The sequence below is a fragment of the Natator depressus genome, chromosome 24, assembly GCF_965152275.1.
Source record: "Natator depressus isolate rNatDep1 chromosome 24, rNatDep2.hap1, whole genome shotgun sequence".
Lineage (NCBI taxonomy): Eukaryota > Metazoa > Chordata > Testudines > Cheloniidae > Natator > Natator depressus.
The window spans coordinates 17,896,918-17,916,317 of NC_134257.1; the positions used below are offsets into that span (position 1 = coordinate 17,896,918).

General features: G+C 61.4%; 1 protein-coding gene across 2 annotated transcripts in view; it reads right to left on the reverse strand.

The window, feature by feature from the left end:
- IGLON5 (IgLON family member 5) overlaps positions 1-18,962 on the reverse strand; it is a 36,174-nt gene extending 17,212 nt beyond the window's left edge. The window contains exon 1 of one of the 2 annotated variants that reach the window (XM_074938242.1): positions 18,857-18,962. In XM_074938242.1, coding sequence (XP_074794343.1) covers positions 18,857-18,920 — 64 coding nt within the window. In that variant the 5' untranslated portion in view covers positions 18,921-18,962. The remainder of the gene's footprint in view (positions 1-18,856) is intronic. The other variant, XM_074938243.1, reaches the window with a different exon arrangement.
- Positions 18,963-19,400: the final 438 nt, after the last annotated feature.

Consider the following 19,400-nt stretch of genomic DNA (forward strand, 5'->3'; position numbering starts at 1 on the left):
GAGCCCAGCAGGGGGCGCTCACACGACTTGGCCCCCGACGCACAGGCCGCTCTGGTCTTAGTGGGGCAGAGCTGGCACTGGGGGGATTTTAAAAGCCAATGATCCTCCCCACTAAACAGCAGGAACATACAGATACCCCAGGAGTCTGGGCTCCCAGCCCCCCCGCCCTCTAACCACTAGACCCCACTCCCCTCCCAGAACAGGGGAGAGAACCCAGGCGTCCGAGTTCTGATCCCAGCCCCGGGTTGTTTGTTCCATCGCCCAGCACCTGTCTGGGTCCGTCAGGGGGATTTCGGTGACGGACCTCCTCTCCCGCCCCCCCGGGACACGGAGTCAGAGGCCAAGAGCCCCTCCTGCTTGTCTCATTTCAACCCCCTCCTCTTCACTGGCCCCCCCTCCCCTCCCCACACCATGTAACAACGACAGGGGAGCCCAGGGCTAGGATCACGGGGGGCTGCGGGTTGGGAGTGGGGGGCACCAGCAGGCCTGGGGGGGAACCCAGGGCTAGGATCACGGGGGGCTGTGGGCCGGGAGTGGGAGGCACCGGCAGGGCTGGGGGGGGCTGGGATCATGGGGGGCTGTGGGTCGGGGAACCGGGGGTCAGAGGCTCTTTTCCCTTCCCGGCTCCCCCAGGGCGATACGGGCCCTCGGCCACATGTTCCCCAGGCTCAGCAGGGACGTGACTCCGGCGGCGGGGGGGGGCTGGGCCCATGGGGTGAACCAGCTATTGCCCCGGGTAGGAGGGGGTCCGGGGGGGTGGGGGTGGGACACCCCTGGGCCGGGCTCGGAGCTGCAGCAGGGACGCAACTAACCGAAGCCGGAGAGGAGGCCCCCCCCCCAGTGACTCGCCCTGCCCGGGGGTGTGATGGGGGGCAGGGCTGGGGCAGAAGGGGGCTGCCGGTCGGGACTGAGGGGCACCGGTGGGGGGGGGGAGCTGCCTGACGAAGTGGCTGGGGGATGGGGCCGGACAGGCCGGGGGGGGGGGGTCTGTCACTTTGCATTCAGAGCCCGCGACAAGGTGACAGGGGAAGACGGGCACAGACAGCGATCGATCATCGCAGCCGGCAGCCCGGCAGCCCCCCCCAGCCCTGCCAGCCCCCTCCCTCCCGACCCGCACCCCCCCACCCCCCAAGCTTCCTAACCCCTGCCCCCCCCAGGCCCAGCCCTGCCAGCCCCCTGCCCCCTCCAACTCCCCCCTCCCCAGCCCTGCCTGCCAGCCCCCTGCCCCCCTCCAACTCCCCCCTCCCCAGTCCTGCCTGCCAGCCCCTGCCCCCTCCAACTCCCCCTCCCCAGCCCAGCCCTGCCCTGCCCCCCTCCAGCTTCCCCTCCCAGCCCCTGCCTGCCAGCCCCTTTCCCCCCTCCAGCTCCCCTCTCCAGCCCTGCCTGCCAGCCCCTGCCCCCTCCAACTCCCCCCTCCCCAGCCCAGCCCTGCCAGCCCCCTGCCCCCCTCCAGCTTCCCCCTCCCCAGCCCTGCCTGCCAGCCCCCTTCCCCCCATCCAGCTCCCCCCTCCCCAGCCCTGCCTGCCAGCTCCCTGCCCCCCTCCAACTCCCCCCTCCCCAGCCCTGCCCGCCAGCCCCCTGCCCCCTCCAACTCCCCCTCCCCAGCCCTGCCTGCCAGCCCCCTGCCCCCTCCAACTCCCCCCTCCCCAGCCCTGCCTGCCAGCCCCCTGTCCCCTCCACCTCCCCCCTCCCCAGCCCTGCCTGCCAGCCCCCTTCCCCCCATCCAGCTCCCCCCTCCCCAGCCCTGCCTGCCAGCTCCCTGCCCCCCACCAACTCCCCCCTCCCCAGCCCTGCCTGCCAGCCCCCTGTCCCCCTCCACCTCCCCCCCTCCCCAACCCCAGCCCCCAGCCCCTCTAGCTCCCTACCCCTGCCAGGCTCCTGCCCACCCCCTCCAGCCCCCAGCCCTGCCAGCCCCCTCCCTCCCGACCCACAGCCCCTGCTAGCCCAGCCCCCTGCACCCCGCTCTGCCCCTCACTCCTGACCCTGCAAGCCCAGCTCTTACTGGGGTATTAAAGCGGCTCTCGCTGCTTGACTAATAACACCCACAGACCCCCCCCCCCCAACCCCACTCTGGCTTCGGCTAATTCAGGTGATTTATGGAGCCTGGCCATGATGTACACTGAGGTGCAGCGAGGTCTAAATGCAGGAGCGGGCAGGGGGTGGGCTGGAAGCCAGGACTCCTGGGTTCTCTCCCGCCTCAGGGAGGGGGGTCCGTACAATGATCTGAGCCAAGGCCTGGAGCTGGTAAGACAATGCAGCAAATAAAAATGGAGACCGTGTTTGTAATGATGATCCTCAGGGTGTCGTTAGGCAGCTCTGACTGTGTGTGTGTGTGTGCGTGGGGGGGAGGGGGGTGTCTCTGCTGCCCTGTGTTACATACTGCACCCATGCCCCTGATCGCCCCCCTCCCCCCCCCCCGCAGGGCTCGTCCCCTGCCGCAGGGACACACACACCCTGGGGCCCAGCCCCTCCAGCAGGGACACACACACACACACACACACACTCACTCACTTCCTGAGGGCAGGGGAACCCCACTTAAATGCCACCCCTCCCCTCCCCCCATCTCAGTCCAGCACAGAAATGGGGTGCTCAGCTCAGCCTAGACGTGAGGGAGGCAGTTGTCCCCCTGCCTCCCTGAAACCAGCTCAGGGCCACACACTACCCCACTGTCACCCCCCAGGGAAACTGAGGCAGTGAGTGGGCCAGTAGGTTTCCCACTTCTCCTTTGGGCATTTTCAGGGGGTGAGTTCTGATGTTAGTCCGGAGTCACCCTCTGACCGCGCCGGGGACAGGGCCAGATTTCGATAGCTAGCGAGAGGGGGTGTCTGCGGACAGACGGACGGGGCAGGAGAGAGAAGGCATGTATGTATTCACCCACCCCTCCCCATCCCCTCCCCCGAGCTACCTGATAGATCCTTCCCATCCCCTCGCCCCACCCCTACGCTTCTCACCTGCCTGGCTGTGTGTTCCCCATTTGGGGGGAAGGGGACAACGAGGGGGTCAAGACTGGGAGCCTCAGTTTCCCCTCCCATCCCTCCTCTCTCACTGGCTTTTTCCCCAGTCGAGGGATTGCTCCGGGTTCTTCAGTCCCTCGCGTGCTGCGGTGGGATCCCAGCTGGGTGGGGCTGGGGAGGGGGGCGGGGAAACAATTCTGGAATTGGGTGCAAAGAACCGGGCTCGGGCGGGGGGGGGGCGGGGGGAGGAAATTGTTGTCTGCCTCCGAAGCCGGAGGACGCTGATGGGAGCTGGCAGGGCTGCTTCCCGTCCCAGTGGCCTTTTCAAAATCAATAAGCTCTTTCTGAATCGCTTGCTCAGACGGGGTGTCATGTCGGTGTCTCAGCCTGTGTGTCTTGGCCCTGGTGACCGCCCCCCCCCCCCGACTGGGAGATCACCATAAAACCCACAACACCGCCTTCCCCACTGCGGGCCTGCCCCCCATGTCGGGACACAGCCTTGAGAATCAGGAGACTCCTGCCATAAATCATGACCAAGCCCTCACAGCCGCGGGACTGTACCCCCAAATCACCAGACCACCTTCAAACCCAGCCACTGCCCTGCAAAAGTCACAGGCTTACTGTCAAACCCACGGGCTCGCCTCAGAGTCCCCCAGCTCCCCCAAACCGTACCAGCGGCACGGAGAGCAGGAGCCGCCCCCCCAAAATAGCAAATTTCCTGTCAAAATCCGGAGATGGCACCGAAATCCTAACGATCCCCCCGAGGCCAGAGACTGCACCCAAATCATAACGCCGGCCCTCGAAATCACAACTGCCATCAAGCCACAAGGCTTTAAACCGTCATACATGTGGGGTCTTTATTTGCCTGTTGGGTTCCTCGCCCCGGGGGAGAAAAAAATCACATCTTCTCCCTTTCCTCCCCGACCACGGGAGATGGCAACGGACAAATTTCGTGAGCTCAGCTGCGCCGAAATTCACAGACTCCAGGGGGAGTCACGTCTTGAAACAACTCACCTGTATTGAGGTGTGATGAAGACATGAAACAGACAGTTCACTACTGTACAGGATAGATAGACGGGGTGGAGGGGATAGATAGAGAGATAGCGGGGGGTGTATGGGGGGATAGATGATAGATAGAGGGGGTTTATGGATAGATAGATAGATAGATAGATAGATAGATCGAGGGGGTGTATGGGGGGGATAGATAGATAGAGGGGGTGTACGGATGGATAGACAGGTAGATAGATAGATAGAGGGGGTATATGGGGGGATAGATAGATAGATAGAGGGGGTATATGGGGGGGATAGATAGATAGAGGGGGTATATGGGGGGGATAGATAGATAGATAGATAGATAGATAGATAGATAGATAGAGGGGGTATATGGGGGGATAGATAGATAGATAGATAGATAGATAGATAGAGGGGGGGATATGGGGGGATAGAGAGATAGATAGATAGATAGAGGGGGTATATGGGGGGATAGATAGATAGATAGATAGATAGATAGAGGGGGGTGTATGAGGGGATAGATAGATACAGGGGGTGTATGGGGGGATAGATAGATACAGGGGGTGTACGGATGGATAGACAGATAGATAGATAGATAGAGGGGATATATGGGGGGATAGATAGATAGATAGATAGATGGGGTGTATGGGGGATAGATAGATAGATAGATAGATAGGACAGATAGATGGGGTATATGGGGGGATAGATAGATAGATAGAGGGGGTGTATGGATGGATAGATAGATAGATAGATCGAGGGGGTGTATGGGGAGATAGATAGAGGGGGGTGTATGAGGGGATAGATACAGGGGGTGTATGGATGGATAGACAGATAGATAGATAGGTAGATAGATAGATAGATAGAAGGGGTGTATGGGGATGGGGGTGTGTATGCGGATAGATAGATAGAGGGAGTGAGTGGAGCTGATAGATAGACAGCTGTGTAAGGGAATGGATGGATGGATGATGCAGTAGTTAATCTCTCTCTCTCTCTCTCTGTGTCTCCTTTATCTCTCTGGACCATTGTCCTCAGTTCCTTTGTTTCGATGCCGAGATCTCAGCCTCCCCACCCCCACCCGGCCCTTCCAGAGGCAGCTGGCCTGAGAACCCCGAAGCCCCAGGTGGCAGAAGTCCCTTGGTGCTTATTTCTCATTTCACTTCCCCCTCCCCCCTCCCCATTTCTGTGGGGGGGGTCCCATCACTACAGGGGGCAGCAAAGGGGACCTCATGGCCCTGCGGGAAAGCGCCTGCCTGGAGCTGCAATCCCAGGGACTATGAACAGCGTGTGTCCCTGCTGCTGGGGAGAGAACCCAGGACCCCTGGCTCCCAGCCCTCCCCCCGTCTACCCCACCAGGCCCCACTCCCCTCCCAGAGTTAGAACCCAGGAGTCCTGACTCCCAGCCCCCCATCTAACCACTACAGCCCACTTCCCTCCCAGAGCTGGGGAGAGAACCCAGGAGTCCTGGCTCCCAGCCCCTCCCCCACTCTAACCACTATACCCCACTCCCCTTCCGGAGCTGGGGACAGAACCCCCCTGCCACCCCCAGCCCACCCAATTGAGGCTCATTTTGGGGACTGGTGGGAATGGGGAGGATTGGGGAGGGATCCCGGCAGCGGAGAAGAGGGCGACCCTCCAGCGCACAGCCCCACGGGTTCTGAGAGAAACCACAATAACAATAGGAACAGGGGGACTTGTGGCACCTAGAGACTAACCAATCTATCGTGGGCTACAGCTCACTTCATCGGCTGCACACAGTGGAAAATGCAGCCCTGCCAAGTGACCTGACCATAACCAGGGTATCTGTCCTGCCCCCAGATGCCTGGCCCCTCCCCCTCCCCACGGCCATCCAGCGGGGCAGGTGGGATCCCCCAGCTGTGTCCCCCCAAGAGAGATCTAGCTATTAATCCACCCTCGCTTTTTATCTAGCTGTCCACCCTTTCTTTCTCTGGTCCTCCCTTCCGGATCGCTCGCCATTGTCTGTAGCCAGCCATCCTCCCTGGCCTGTCTAGCCACTCTCCCTCTGTCTTCGCTCTTCATCCATCACCTCTTCCCCCACCCTCCACCCACCCACCCACCCGCTCTGCTTCTCTCTCCTTACCCCCCAGATTATGTCTCTGCCCACCGGGGACAAGGCCCGTGGACCGGCCCACTGGGCCATGGGACTCCACAGAAGGGAAGCTGATGGACTGGTTTGTGGCTCCACCATAATGCGCCCCCCCCGGCGTCAACCCCGAGGGTCAGTGGGTACTTGAAGGGCCCTGGGCTCCCCATCCCCTCAGGTCTGCTGCCTCTTCCCCGCTGTGGCCAGAGCCCCAACCTGCTGGGCGCAGCCAGGGAAGGGGCCAAACCCCATCGGGGCGGCAGGAGGGGCCTCTGAGGGTCAGCTACGAGACTGAAGAGGTGAGGGTGGGGTTGGGGAGGGGGGGGTCTGGGGGATGGATAGATAGATAGATAGATAGATGGGGTGTATGGGGATAGATAGACAGACAGATCTAGACAGAGGGGGTATATGGGGATGAATAGATAGATGGGGGGGTATATGGGGATGGATAGATAGATGGGGGGTATATGGGGATAGATAGATGGGGGTATATGGGGATGGATAGACAGATAAGGGGGTATATGGGGATGGATAGATAGATGGGGGTATATGGGGATGGATAGATAGATGGGGGGTATATGGGGATGGATAGACAGATGGGGGGTATAGGGGGATGGATAGACAGATGGGGGGTATAGGGGGATGGATAGATAGATGGGGGGGTATAGGGGGATGGATAGATGGGGGGTATATGGGGATAGACAGATGGGGGGGTATAGGGGGATGGATAGACAGATGGGGGGTATAGGGGGATGGATAGATGGGGGGTATATGGGGATAGACAGATGGGGGGGTATAGGGGGATGGATAGACAGATGGGGGGTATAGGAGGGTGGATACATACCTAGATAGATGGATGGATGCAGGGGGTGGACGGGGGTGGATAGTTAGATGTGCATTGAAATTTACCCTGATTTCTCCTCTACACCTGCACTTAGTACCTGTTAGCATGTCCCTCTAACACTAACACACAAGAAGAACAGGCAGACACACACACACACACACACACACACACACACACACACACAAACCCACACAAATGGGCGCGCACACACACACACACAACCTATCCACAAACACACTCATGCACACGAACGCTCAATCACAACAACACAACCACACCAACACACTCACACAAACACATATGACAACTCCACACAGATGCACGCGCTCATACAAACGTGCACTGTCTCAGAGACGCATGCACCTGATAAAAGAGTCCTCCAAACACACACTCTCAGTCACACACAACCGCATACCCACAACCACACACAGTCTCACCTACACACAGACTTACACAACCACACAGTCACACACACAATCACATAACACAACCACACCCCTTCTCACAAGCGCTGTGACTCACACAAGCACAGACAGAAAACCGCACACCTTCTCCTGAGCTCAGAGATCCACGAACACCACACACCTTCAACCGCACACAGACTCACACAAACGTGCAAACACCTGGCGAGGCCACACGGCTGTCAGACCCGACGTCGCTGTGCCGGGGGGAGGGAGGAAGGGGAACAACATCGCACCGACTGTCGTCCACCCCATTCCACCGATCGCATCGATGGCAACATTTCTGAATCCGCCTGTTCTCTCTTGTGGTACACGCCGCCTGGGACAGACACTGGGGGGGGGGGGGGGGGTTTGTTCTGGGTCTGTACAGCGCCTGGCGCAGAGGTGTCCTGGACAACAACAGTCACTGGTGGTGCGATGGTAACACAAACTTCAGTCAGAAAGATCAAGAACTGACCAAGTCCTCAGAGGCTGGTTTAAAGGATCCCAGAGGCACCGTCAGCGCCGGGTCCTGGGCAGAAAGGGGCGGGATGTGGCGCAAAATGCCGGGATCTGGCCGCGGCTCCCTGCTTTCCCGAGCGGCAGGACGAGCAAAGCCACCCCGGCACAAGGTGCGCTGAAACTCTCCCTCGACGGGCAAAGGGGCGCCCGCCCTGAGCCTGCCTGGCGCTGCCCCACGACTCAGAGTCGCAGGGTCGGGTCAGCTCTGAGACCGCCATGATGTCCGGAGTCATTGCACCACCCGGAGTCCCCCTGGCTGGCGCGACGGCCCCCCGGAGACGCCGCACGTTTGATTTCATTATTCAGAGGCCAGGGCAGACACTGAGCATTCCCCGTCCCCTCTGAGCCCCGAGTTTCATTATTAATTGTAACCGTATCAACCAGACCCATACCGAGAACACCAACCCCCAAAGCCCCCGTGAGCAAACTGGTCCCGAGGGCGTCGCTCCAGGGCATTTCAGCGGGTGGGTTTTACCCCAGTGCGCCCGTCTCCCCTCCAGGACCCCCGGCGCCTCGGGAAGCAGAAATATCCCAGTTTGACAGCTGGGAAATCGAGGCACAGAGGGACGAAGCGACTGGCCCAAGTCACCCAGCAATCCGTGGTGGAGCGAGATCTCACCGCGGGAGCCTGTATTTCACGCCGGAAGCCAAAGCTCTGGCCCACCCTTCCTTGGCATCAGAACCCCCGACCCAGTTACGTCAACCCCAGTCACGGCAAAGCTGCCAGCCCCAATCGCGCCGACGGGGCCCACCGACCCCCATCAGCTCAGCCCACCGACCCCAATCGCGCCGACAGGGCCCCCCGACCCCCATCAGCTCGACCCACCGACCCCAATCGCGCCGACGGGGCTCCCCGACCCCCATCAGCTCAACCCACCGACCCCAATCGCGCCGACGGGGCCCGCCGACCCCCATCAGCTCGACCCACCGACCCCAATCGCGCCGACGGGGCCCACCGACCCCCATCAGCTCGACCCACCGACCCCAATCGCGCCGACGGGGCCCGCCGACCCCCATCAGCTCGACCCACCGACCCCAATCGCACCGACGGGGCCCGCCGACCCCCATCAGCTCGACCCACCGACCCCAATCGCGCCGACGGGGCCCGCAGACCCCCATCAGCTCGACCCACCGACCCCAATCGCGCCGACGGGGCCCCCCGACCCCCATCAGCTCGACCCACCGACCCCAATCGCGCCGACGGGGCCCACTGACCCCCATCAGCTCGACCCACCGACCCCAATCGCGCCGACGGGGCCCGCCGACCCCCATCAGCTCGACCCACCGACCCCAATCGCGCCATTTCCCCAACCATAGAACGCCAACGCCACCGATCCAATCAGCTCATCTCACTGACCCCGATAATGCCAGCCAATCCCACCAACGTAATCACACCATTGGACCCCACCGACCCCAATCGTGCCCGCACTCTGACCCCAGTAACCTCAGCCCCGACCCAATACTGCCATCCCACCAACCCCATAACGCCACCTCTGCAAAAACTTCAATCACCAATCTCAACAGAACCAGCTCCACCAACCCCCCCAACTGAGCCTCTGACCCCCATCCTGCCGACCGACCCCCTCCTGCCGACCGACCCCCCAGACCCCCATCCTGCCAACCGACCCCCCGACCCCATCCTGCTAACTGACCCCCATCCCACCAACCAACCCGACCCCCCCGACCCTCATCCTGCCGACTGACCCCCATCCTGCCAACCGACCCCCCCGACCCTCATCCTGCCGACTGACCCCCATCCTGCCGACCGACCCCCCCGACCCTCATCCTGCCGACTGACCCCCATCCCGCCGACTGACCCCCCCGACCCCCATCCCTCCAACTGATCCCCCCGACCACGATCCTGCCAACTGACCATCCTGATCCCCATCCTGCCAACTGATCCCCCGACTCTCATCCCACCAACTGACCAATACCAACCCCATCCTTCCAACACCCGTAATATCAACCCACCCACACCAGCGACAGGTGCCCCACAAATCCCATCGCCAGTCCCACAGATCCCAGCACTTCCAATCCCACCACGGGCTTGTCGTTAACACCCCCTGCATGACGGCGGCCCCGTGGCCCCCCGACCCTCCTCTTCTGGATGGCGGATTTCAACGCCACGATCGGCCTGGACCCCACACCGCTTTCAACAGCCCAGCGAGGGGCTGCGGTGGCGCGGGGGGGCCGGGCTCAGAGCCACGTCGCAGGGACCCCGCTCGATAGCAGGGACCCTGCAAACCTGGACAGCAGAGTCCCCGCTGCGCCCCGACCCCCAGGGGCTGGCTCAGGCTCCCCACGGCTGCAGCAGAGTCCCCAGGTAGCAGGACACACACAGGAGCAGAGGAAATTAACTCTGGGGTCGCCAAGAGAGCAACCGGGTGGGTCGGCGCCAGCATCCGCCCACCCCCCTCCATCCACCTGCCCCCTCACGCACCTCTCGACCCACCCATCCACCCCCCACAGCCCCCTATCCATCCCCCCTCCATCCACCTGTCCCCGTACACACCTCTCAACCCATCTGTGAGGATGGGACGCAGCAGGGAGGGGGGAGTGTTGACCTGGGAATGTGCCCTGGGGATGGGAGACCTGAGAGCCTGTCACCTGAGCCAGGAGGGGGAGGGGGAGGTGACACCTCTGCCCAGGAATGTGGACGGAGGCTGCAACAGGGAACCTGCTGGGGGGGTTTAGTTTCAGTTTGGGGCTGGGTGGAGGAACACAGGGAACCCCCGGGCTGGGGTCTAAGCTCCCTGCTCCCTCAGAAGGACTTGACTGAGGGGTCCTGGGTGTCCCCACAAGCTCTGTTTTGGACTGTGTTCCTGTTGTCCAATAAACCTTCTGTTTTACTGGCTGGCTGAGAGTCTCAGTGAATCCCAGGAAGAGGGGTGCAGGGCCCGGACTCCCCCACACTCCGTGACAACTGGTGGCACTGGTGGGATGTACTGCACCCTGTGGATGGCACTTCCTGCAGTAAGTAACTGGGGAGCAGTAACACAAAGGGGGACTGACGAGGACCAGGCGTGCTGAAGGCTCAGAGAGGGGCGGTTCTGGGGGGCGGTTAACCCCTGGGAGTGTGACCAGCGAGAAGGACTGTGCAGTAAGGGGGTCTCCCTGTGGACTGCGGTGAGCAGTCTCAGGGGCGGAGGAGCCTGCGGCTTGGCCCTGGGAGAGAGAAGGACTTTTGCAGTAACAGGGTCCCCCGGGGGATTGCAGCGAGCAGTCCCAGGGCGGAGGAGTCTGCAGCTCGACCCTGGCAAAGAGGCGGTGACCTCGAGAAGGGCTGGCACACTAGGGGTTCTCCCTGGAAACCATGGGGAGCTGAGAGCACACAGGCCTGTGAGTCCACAACAACTTGGGAAGAGCGGAGTGATGGCCTGTCACCATCTCCTTAAGAAGCACATTGTAACCCTGTGCAGAAAGAGAGGGCTGTGCATTGGAAAGTTCACCAAAGCACAGTTCATTGTGCAGCTGGAGGAGGATGACGGCTCTAAGGGACAGATTCCTGACCCCAAATGGGGCTATAGCAGGATCTGGGAGCAGCTGGAGTGGGAGCCAGGCATCCCCAAGACTCCTCTCCCCAACCAGACGGGGGTCTTCATTATCCCCATCCGGGGATCAGAGATGGATGGGATTGGAGCTGAGTCCGAGAGAGCAAGAGGACTGTGAGAGACAGCGAGAGGCCGAGAAAGAGCTGCAGCAGCAGCATGAACTGGCGATGGTGGAGCGGAGAGGCCTAGGGGACCTCCCGGGGGTGAGTGGGGATAGACCCCGGGGGGCCAGTTCCACAGGGAACCTCGAGACTAAATTGCTGCCCCTGGTTAAGGAGGGGGGGTGTGGATGCCACCTCACTGCCTTTGAGCAGGCTGGAGATTTGAACCAGGAGGACCCTGCGGAAAAGCCCCGGTGTCTAGCTCCCTTGCTGGGTCCCAAGGCCATAGACTCCGTCAGCCAGATGGGTGGGGAGGTGGACAGGCTCCCACTCCTGACCCCAACCTATATGTCTGTGCGGAGTTTCCTGGGGTTGGGCCCCTCAGACCTCCAGTGAGAGCGGAAGATGATGGTCAATGGGGAGACATTCCTGGGGTGGCGAGATGCTGGGACAGAGAAAACTGTTGTGAGGCCCTGGGTGATGCAGCCTCAGATGCTGAGGGGCTGGGTGCGCTGGGTGAGGGTCCCAGGGATGAAGCCCCTCGCCCTGCCTATGGCCCAGATCCCTGTGCAGACCCAGGAGGGGTGGCGCTGGCTGGCCGTTGGGGTTCTCCAGGACACCAACTGCGAGACCCTGTTGTGGGGTGACTGTGTCTCTTTGGGGCAGGATCCAGGCCCAGCTCCTGTAACGGCCGAGGGTTTGAATTTGAATCTAGGGAACCAATCGGTGGAGAGGGAAATGGTCAGTGAAAATGCAGATGACCTGGCTGGCAGCGGGAAGGAGCTGATAGGCTCAGGCTACCTGCCTGCCTGTAACCAGACCCCTGGGGCTCCCTGCCCCCCTTGTACACCGGAGAGGGGGCTCACGCTGGCTCAGACGCAGTGAGGAAAGCAGCGATCTCGCTGCCTATTCCCACTGGGACAGCAAGGGCAGCGCTGAGCACAGGGGGAGCTGAGACCCCAGCTGACTGGGGGGAGACACAGGCAGGGCAGGGGATCTGTTGGGAGTGGCAAGGTGCTTGGTAAGGAAAGTCTGGATGAGCCTAGGCAGCCCTGTGAGCTGATGGCTGTGTCTAGTCAGCAGGGTGGGAAGGCGAGGAGAGTGGCAGATGAGTGTCCCTGGACCTTACCTGTTAGCTGGGTGGAGAACTGGGACAGTGAAGGAAACGTGCCTGTGTCTGTCAGGGGTGTTGACTTGCCTGTGGAGGGAGCTACCCTGATCTCCAAGCAGTTGTCTGTGACCAGCCTTGTGTGCTGGCACAAGGGGAATGAGATCCCAAGCTGGGTGTCTGGGAAAGGAGAAAGTATGTCCGGCTCTTCTTTGTCTGTGGAGCAGACAGAAGGGGCCTTTCAGCCTGTGATGGTTGAGGGTCGTGCAGTTGTCTCAGAGTTCGTTCTGGATTCAGCTAAAGCCCAGGAAGGGTACGGTCCTAAGTTTGTGTCTGCTCGGGAGAATGGCCCTGTAACTAGGTGGCATCCAGTTAGTGTCTATGTAAAATCCCAGAGAGCAGACAATTCTGGTGCTTGTATTTTGCCTGCTGCTAGTGTGTTGTTGGAAAGGGTGTCGCAACTCTGTCTAATCAGGGTGAGATCCTAGCCAGGGCACAAGGAGAGCGTGAAGGTGATTTGATTATGTTACCTACTGAGGGTGTGGAAACCTGTAGCAAGAAGGAAAAGATTCCTGAACTTGTGGGTGGCAAAGGGAAGGAGAATACTTCTGACCTTTTCTCTAGGAAGTCTGTAAGTTTCCCTGAAAGGGGATTGTGTAGGAATCCACCGGACGGGCCAGAGGTAATTCTGGATGTAAGGGAGACCCAGAAAGAGTCTGTCGTTGCTCAGGAAAGTGTTCCTCTAGAGCAAGCCCTCGGTGAAGAGGGTAAGAGCAGAATTTCTGTGAGGGGTGAATTGTTGCCTAGAAAAGCCCTAGGGAAAGGAATCCTCATGGAGTCTTTGCAAGCAGTTTACTGCAACTGAAGGGTGTGAAAGTGATTTAATCAAGAAAGTTTCAGTTCCTAACAGCCAGAAATTTTCTGTTGTGAATGGATCCACTGACTTTCCTGTTGAAAGATCCAGTGTGGAGAGCTTTGAGAAGGTCTCAGATGGAGGGAAAGCTGTTAAGAAACTTAAACAGTCCTATAACCAAGTGGCTGTGTTTGGCCAGCTTGTTGGGGAGAAGACCCAATCCCAGTTTGACCCCCTGGGGTTTTGGGGTGGCCAAAGGGCACGGGCCGCATAAACCTTCCCATGTGCGGCCTGCGAGTGCTATCGACCACCCCTGACCTAAGGGAGGGCGTGAAACTGGAAGGGCCTGGTGTAACTCCTACCAAGGAATGGGAGAGATGCTGGGGCATCCATGGCAACATTGGTGGCTTCGAACTTCCCCAGGTCACCGGCTAAAGTGACCCCGCTTGGTTCGATCTCGAAGGGGGGAGAGATGTGACGAAGCGGGACTGTTCTTAATGTTTCCTCTGAATAGTGTGGGGTGCCTCAGTTTCCCCTAGGCAGTTCTTAAGTATCTAGGGGGTGGGATAAGGGGGTTTGATCACTGCAGAGCCCTAGAGGGCAGGTGTGGGCAGGGGTCTGGACGCAGAGAATGGCCGACACCCTGTCTCCTGGCCACTGATGACCTGGGCCCTTCCCCCCTGCGAGGTGAGAGCTAAAGGGTTGGAAAACAAAGGAATCCGGTGACCTCCTGGCCCGGGAAAGGGACAAAGCCCAGAGAAGGGGAGGGGGCTGGAGGGAGTTTCAGTTTGGGGCTGGCTGGGACATGGAGTGAAGGGCAGATGTGGTTGTCTGGCTCCCTGCCCCCCAAAATGGACCCAGCTGAGGGGTCATGTTCCCTGCACCTACAAGCTCTGTGTTAGACCATGTCCCTGTCGTCTAATAAACCTTCTGTTTTCCTGGCTGGCTGAGTGTCCCGTCTGACTGCGGAGTTGGGGGCAGGACCCTCTGGCCCCCCCAGGACCCCGCATGGGCAGACTTGCTGTGGGAAGCGCATGGAGGGGCAGAGGATGCTGAATGCTCCGAGGTCAGACCCAGGAAGGTGGAGCCGGGTGAGCTGTGTGTCCTGCAGACAGGCTGCTCACAGAGAGGAGACTTCCCCAGAGTCCTGCCTGGCTTCATGGGGAGCAGTTCCAGAGCATCGCCCGGGGATGCCATGACACCATCCACCCCCCACAGCCCCCTATCCATCCCCCCCTCCATCCTCCTGTCCTCGTACGCACCTCTCGACCCATCCATCCCCCCACAGCCCCCTATCCATCCCCCCTCTGCATCTACCTGCCCCGAATGCACCTCTCTACGCATCCATCCATCCCCCAACAGCCCCCATCCATCCCCCCTCCATCTACCTATCCCTGTATGCACCTCTCGACCCATCCATCCCCCACAGCCCCCATCCATCCCCCCCCCCGCATCTACCTGTCCCCGGACGCACCTCTCTACCCATCAATCCATCCCCCCACAGCCCCCATCCATCCCCCCCCTGCATCTATCTGCCCCCAACGCACCTCTCTACCCATCCATCCCCCCACAGCCCCCTATCCATCTACTCCCTCCATCCACCTGTCCTCGTACGCACCTCTCTACCCATCCATCCCCCCACAGCCCCCATCCATCCCCCCTGCATCTACCTGCCCCGAATGCACCTCTCTACCCATCCATCCATCCCCCGACAGCCCCCTATCCATCCCCCCTCCATCTACCTATCCCTGTACGCACCTCTCGACCCATCCATCCCCCACAGCCCCCATCCATTCCCCGCCCGCATCTACCTGTCCCCGGAGGCACCTCTCTACCCATCAATCCATCCCCCCACAGCCCCCATCCATCCCCCCCTGCATCTATCTGCCCCCAACGCACCTCTCTACCCATCCATCCCCCCACAGCCCCCTATCCATCTACTCCCTCCATCCACCTGTCCTCGTACGCACCTCTCTACCCATCAATCCATCCCCCCACAGCCCCCATCCATCCCCCCCTGCATCTATCTACCCCCAACGCACCTCTCGACCCATCCATCCCCCACAGCCCCCATCCATTCCCCGCCCGCATCTACCTGTCCCCGGAGGCACCTCTCTACCCATCAATCCATCCCCCGACAGCCCCCTATCCATCCCCCCTCCATCTACCTATCCCTGTACGCACCTCTCGACCAATCTATCCCCCACAGCCCCCATCCATCCCCCCCTCCATCCACCTGTCCCCGGACGCACCTCTCTACCCATCAATCCATCCCCCCACAGCCCCCATCCATCCCCCCCTCCATCCACCTGTCCTCGTACGCACCTCACGACCCATCCATCCACCGCCCACAGCCCCCTATCCATCCCCCCCTCCATCTACCTATCCCTGTACGCACCTCTCGACCTATCCATCCACCCCCACAGCCCCCATCCATCCCCCCCTCCATCCACCTGTCCTCGTACGCACCTCACGACCCATCCATCCACCGCCCACAGCCCCCTATCCATCCCCCCCTCCATCTACCTATCCCTGTACGCACCTCTCGACCTATCCATCCACCCCCACAGCCCCCATCCATCCCCCCCTCCATCCACCTGTCCTCGTACGCACCTCTCGACCCATCTATCCACCCCCACAGCCCCCTACCTATTCCCCCCCGCATCTACCTGTCCCCGGACGCACCTCGCGACCTATCCATCCATCCCCCCACAGCCCCCTATCCAGCCCCCCCTGCATCTATCTGCCTCCAACGCACCTCTCTACCCATCCATCCTCCCACAGCCCCCTATCCATCTACTCCCTCCATCCACCTGTCCCCGTACGCACCTCTCTACCCATCCATCCCCCCACAGTCCCCTATCCATCCCCCCCCACATCTACCTGTCCCTGTACGCACCTCTCGACCTATCCATGCCCCCACAGCCACCTATCCATCCCCCCCTCATCTACCTGTCCCTGAACACACCTCTCGACCCATCCATCCACCCCCCCACAGCCCCCTATCCATGCCCCCTCTGCATCTACCTGCCCCCAATGCACCTCTCTACCCATCCATCCATCCATCCATCCCCCGACAGCCCCCATCCATCCCCCCCTCCATCCATCTGTCCCTGTATGCACCTCTCGACCCACCCATCCACCCCCCACCACCCCCATCCATCCCCCCCGCATCCATCTGTCCCCGTATGCACCTCTCGACCCACCCATCCACCCCCCACAGTCCCCATCTATCCCCCCCACCATCTACCTATCCCTGTACGCACCTCTCTACCCATCCATCCACCTCCACAGCCCCCATCCATCCCCCCCATCTACCTGTCCCCGTACGCACCTCTCTACCCATCCATCCCCCACAGCCCTCTATCTACCCATCCACGCATTCCCCCAACCCCCCATCTCTCTATGCATCCAACCACCTTTCTATGCCCCCGCACCCCATCTATGCATCCACCCCCCCCCGCACCTCTGTCTAACACTTCTCCCCCTCCTTCCTGTTCTTCCAGGGCCATACACCAGGGTCCCTGCGTCTCTCTCTTCCTGAGTCGTCCTCTCCTTCTATCCATCACCCGATCCACCCCTTCCACAGCCCGCGGGCTGCCTCCCCCGTCCCCCCACAGCAGAGCCACACACTCCCCCCTGCAGTGCATGTGCGTCCACACGGACACACTCGCAGAGGGACTAGTTTGTATGCCAAGAGGTAGAGAAAGCGCCGCGGGGGGCAGGGGGGGAGGTCTGGATCCCAGAGACCCACACACATAGAGGAGAAAATTCGATGAATTCAGAGAAACACAAACACTCCACAATTCTAATTCAGCCGTGTACACACACCCATTGTGTGGGCCAGTGATATACGGTAATAGATCCAAACTGCCTGTTCCAGAAATACGTATGCATAGTGGTAGATAATTCATCAATATTCCAGTAGCGTGCCCCCCCGCCCCCCCCACAAATTGTCTCTACCAGAGATATAAATGGACGTGGAGATAAAATATCATTTTCCCAGTGGCAAAACACACACAGATCAAATGTGTGTCTCAGTGTTAAATACACACACATCAAATTGTGTATTCTGATGAAACACACACAGATCAAATTGTGCATCCCAAAGGTACACACACACACACACACACACACACACACACGCTACTCCAGAGCTATACACACAGCAAAACAAAAAAATTCTGCATTCCAGAGGTGCTCACACACAGACGCACAGAGCAGGGCTCATTCCCTCCAGCAGGAGGCAGCAGGGACACACACACACACACACACACACACACACACATATATCAAATTGTGTATCCCATTTGCAAACCCAGATCAAACTGTGCATCCCCCTTGGATACATGCAGTCAAAGAGAGAAAATTGTGTATCCCCCTGTCTGAGACACACCGAGAGCAAATTGCGCACCCCAGAGGCGCACACCCGCCCACCAAATGGTGCATCCCAGTGTCTCTCTTTCACACACACACAGAGATCAGATTGTGCGCCCTAGTGTTTCACACCCAGAGCAAAATGTGCACCCAGAGGTACACCCCCAAGGTGTGTACACACACACACCCTGCAGGGCGCAGGGTGCAGGGGGCGGCAGGGGGACGCACACCCCCACCCCGCAGGGCGCAGCCCCTCCAGCAGGGGGCGGCAGGGACACAAACACCCCCACCCCGCAGGGCGCAGCCCCTCCAGCAGGGGGCGGCAGGGACACTCACACCCCCACCCCCGCAGGCGCAGCCCCTCCAGCAGGGGGCGGCAGGGGGACACACCCCCACCCCGCAGGGCGCAGCCCCTCCAGCAGGGAGCGGCAGGGACACTCACACCCCCACCCCGCAGGGCGCAGCCCCTCCAGCAGGGAGCGGCAGGGACACTCACACCCCCACCCCGCAGGGCGCAGCCCCTCCAGCAGGGAGCGGCAGGGACACACCCACCCCCGCAGGGCGCAGCCCCTCCAGCAGGGGGCGGCAGGGACACTCACACCCCCACCCCGCAGGGCGCAGCCCCTCCAGCAGGGAGCGGCAGGGACACACCCACCCCCGCAGGGCGCAACCCCTCCAGCAGGGGGCGGCAGGGACACACCCACCCCCGCAGGGCGCAGCCCCTCCAGCAGGGGGCGGCAGGGACACTCACACCCCCACCCCCGCAGGCGCAGCCCCTCCAGCAGGGGGCGGCAGGGGGACACAAACACCCACCCCTGCAGGGCGCAGCCCCTCCAGCAGGGGGCGGCAGGGACACACCCACCCCCGCAGGGCGCAACCCCTCCAGCAGGGGGCGGCAGGGACACACCCACCCCCGCAGGGCGCAGCCCCTCCAGCAGGGGGCGGCAGGGGGCCGCACACACACTCCCCCCCTCCGGGCCGGGCACTGCGGTACCTCGGCAGAGCAGGACCAGCCCCAGCCTGCAAAGCAGCCAGCCCGGCCAGGCGCCCCCGCTCATCGCGCCGGCGGCTCCCCCTCGCGCGCTCCGGCTCCGGCTCCGGCTCCGGCCCCGGCCCCGGGGATGCGGCAGGACGGGACGGGACGGGACGGGCCCGCGGGGTCCAGCCCACCAGCCCTGGCGCATCAAATCCGGGGCTGCGGGGGGGAGAGGGGGGGAATGGATGGAATGTTAACAGACAGCTGATCGAGGGGGAGCGACCAATCAGGGGCCAGGAGCAGGAGGGGCGGGGCCAGGCACGCAAATGAAGCCAGAGGAGTGGACCAATGGGAGAGGGGAGAAGCCGGGGCCGGGGGGGGGGGCGCTGATTTATGAGGCGTTCTTTGTTACTGCAGCACTGCTGGGGGGAGGGGCCGGGGGGAGCTCCCCGCACCTGGGATCCCCCCCCCGCAGTCCCTCCCCCCATCGCCAGCCCCAGCGTCACAGGGGCTGGGGGGAACCTCATTGCCCCCTCCAGCCTCTTCTCCCCCCCACCGCAGC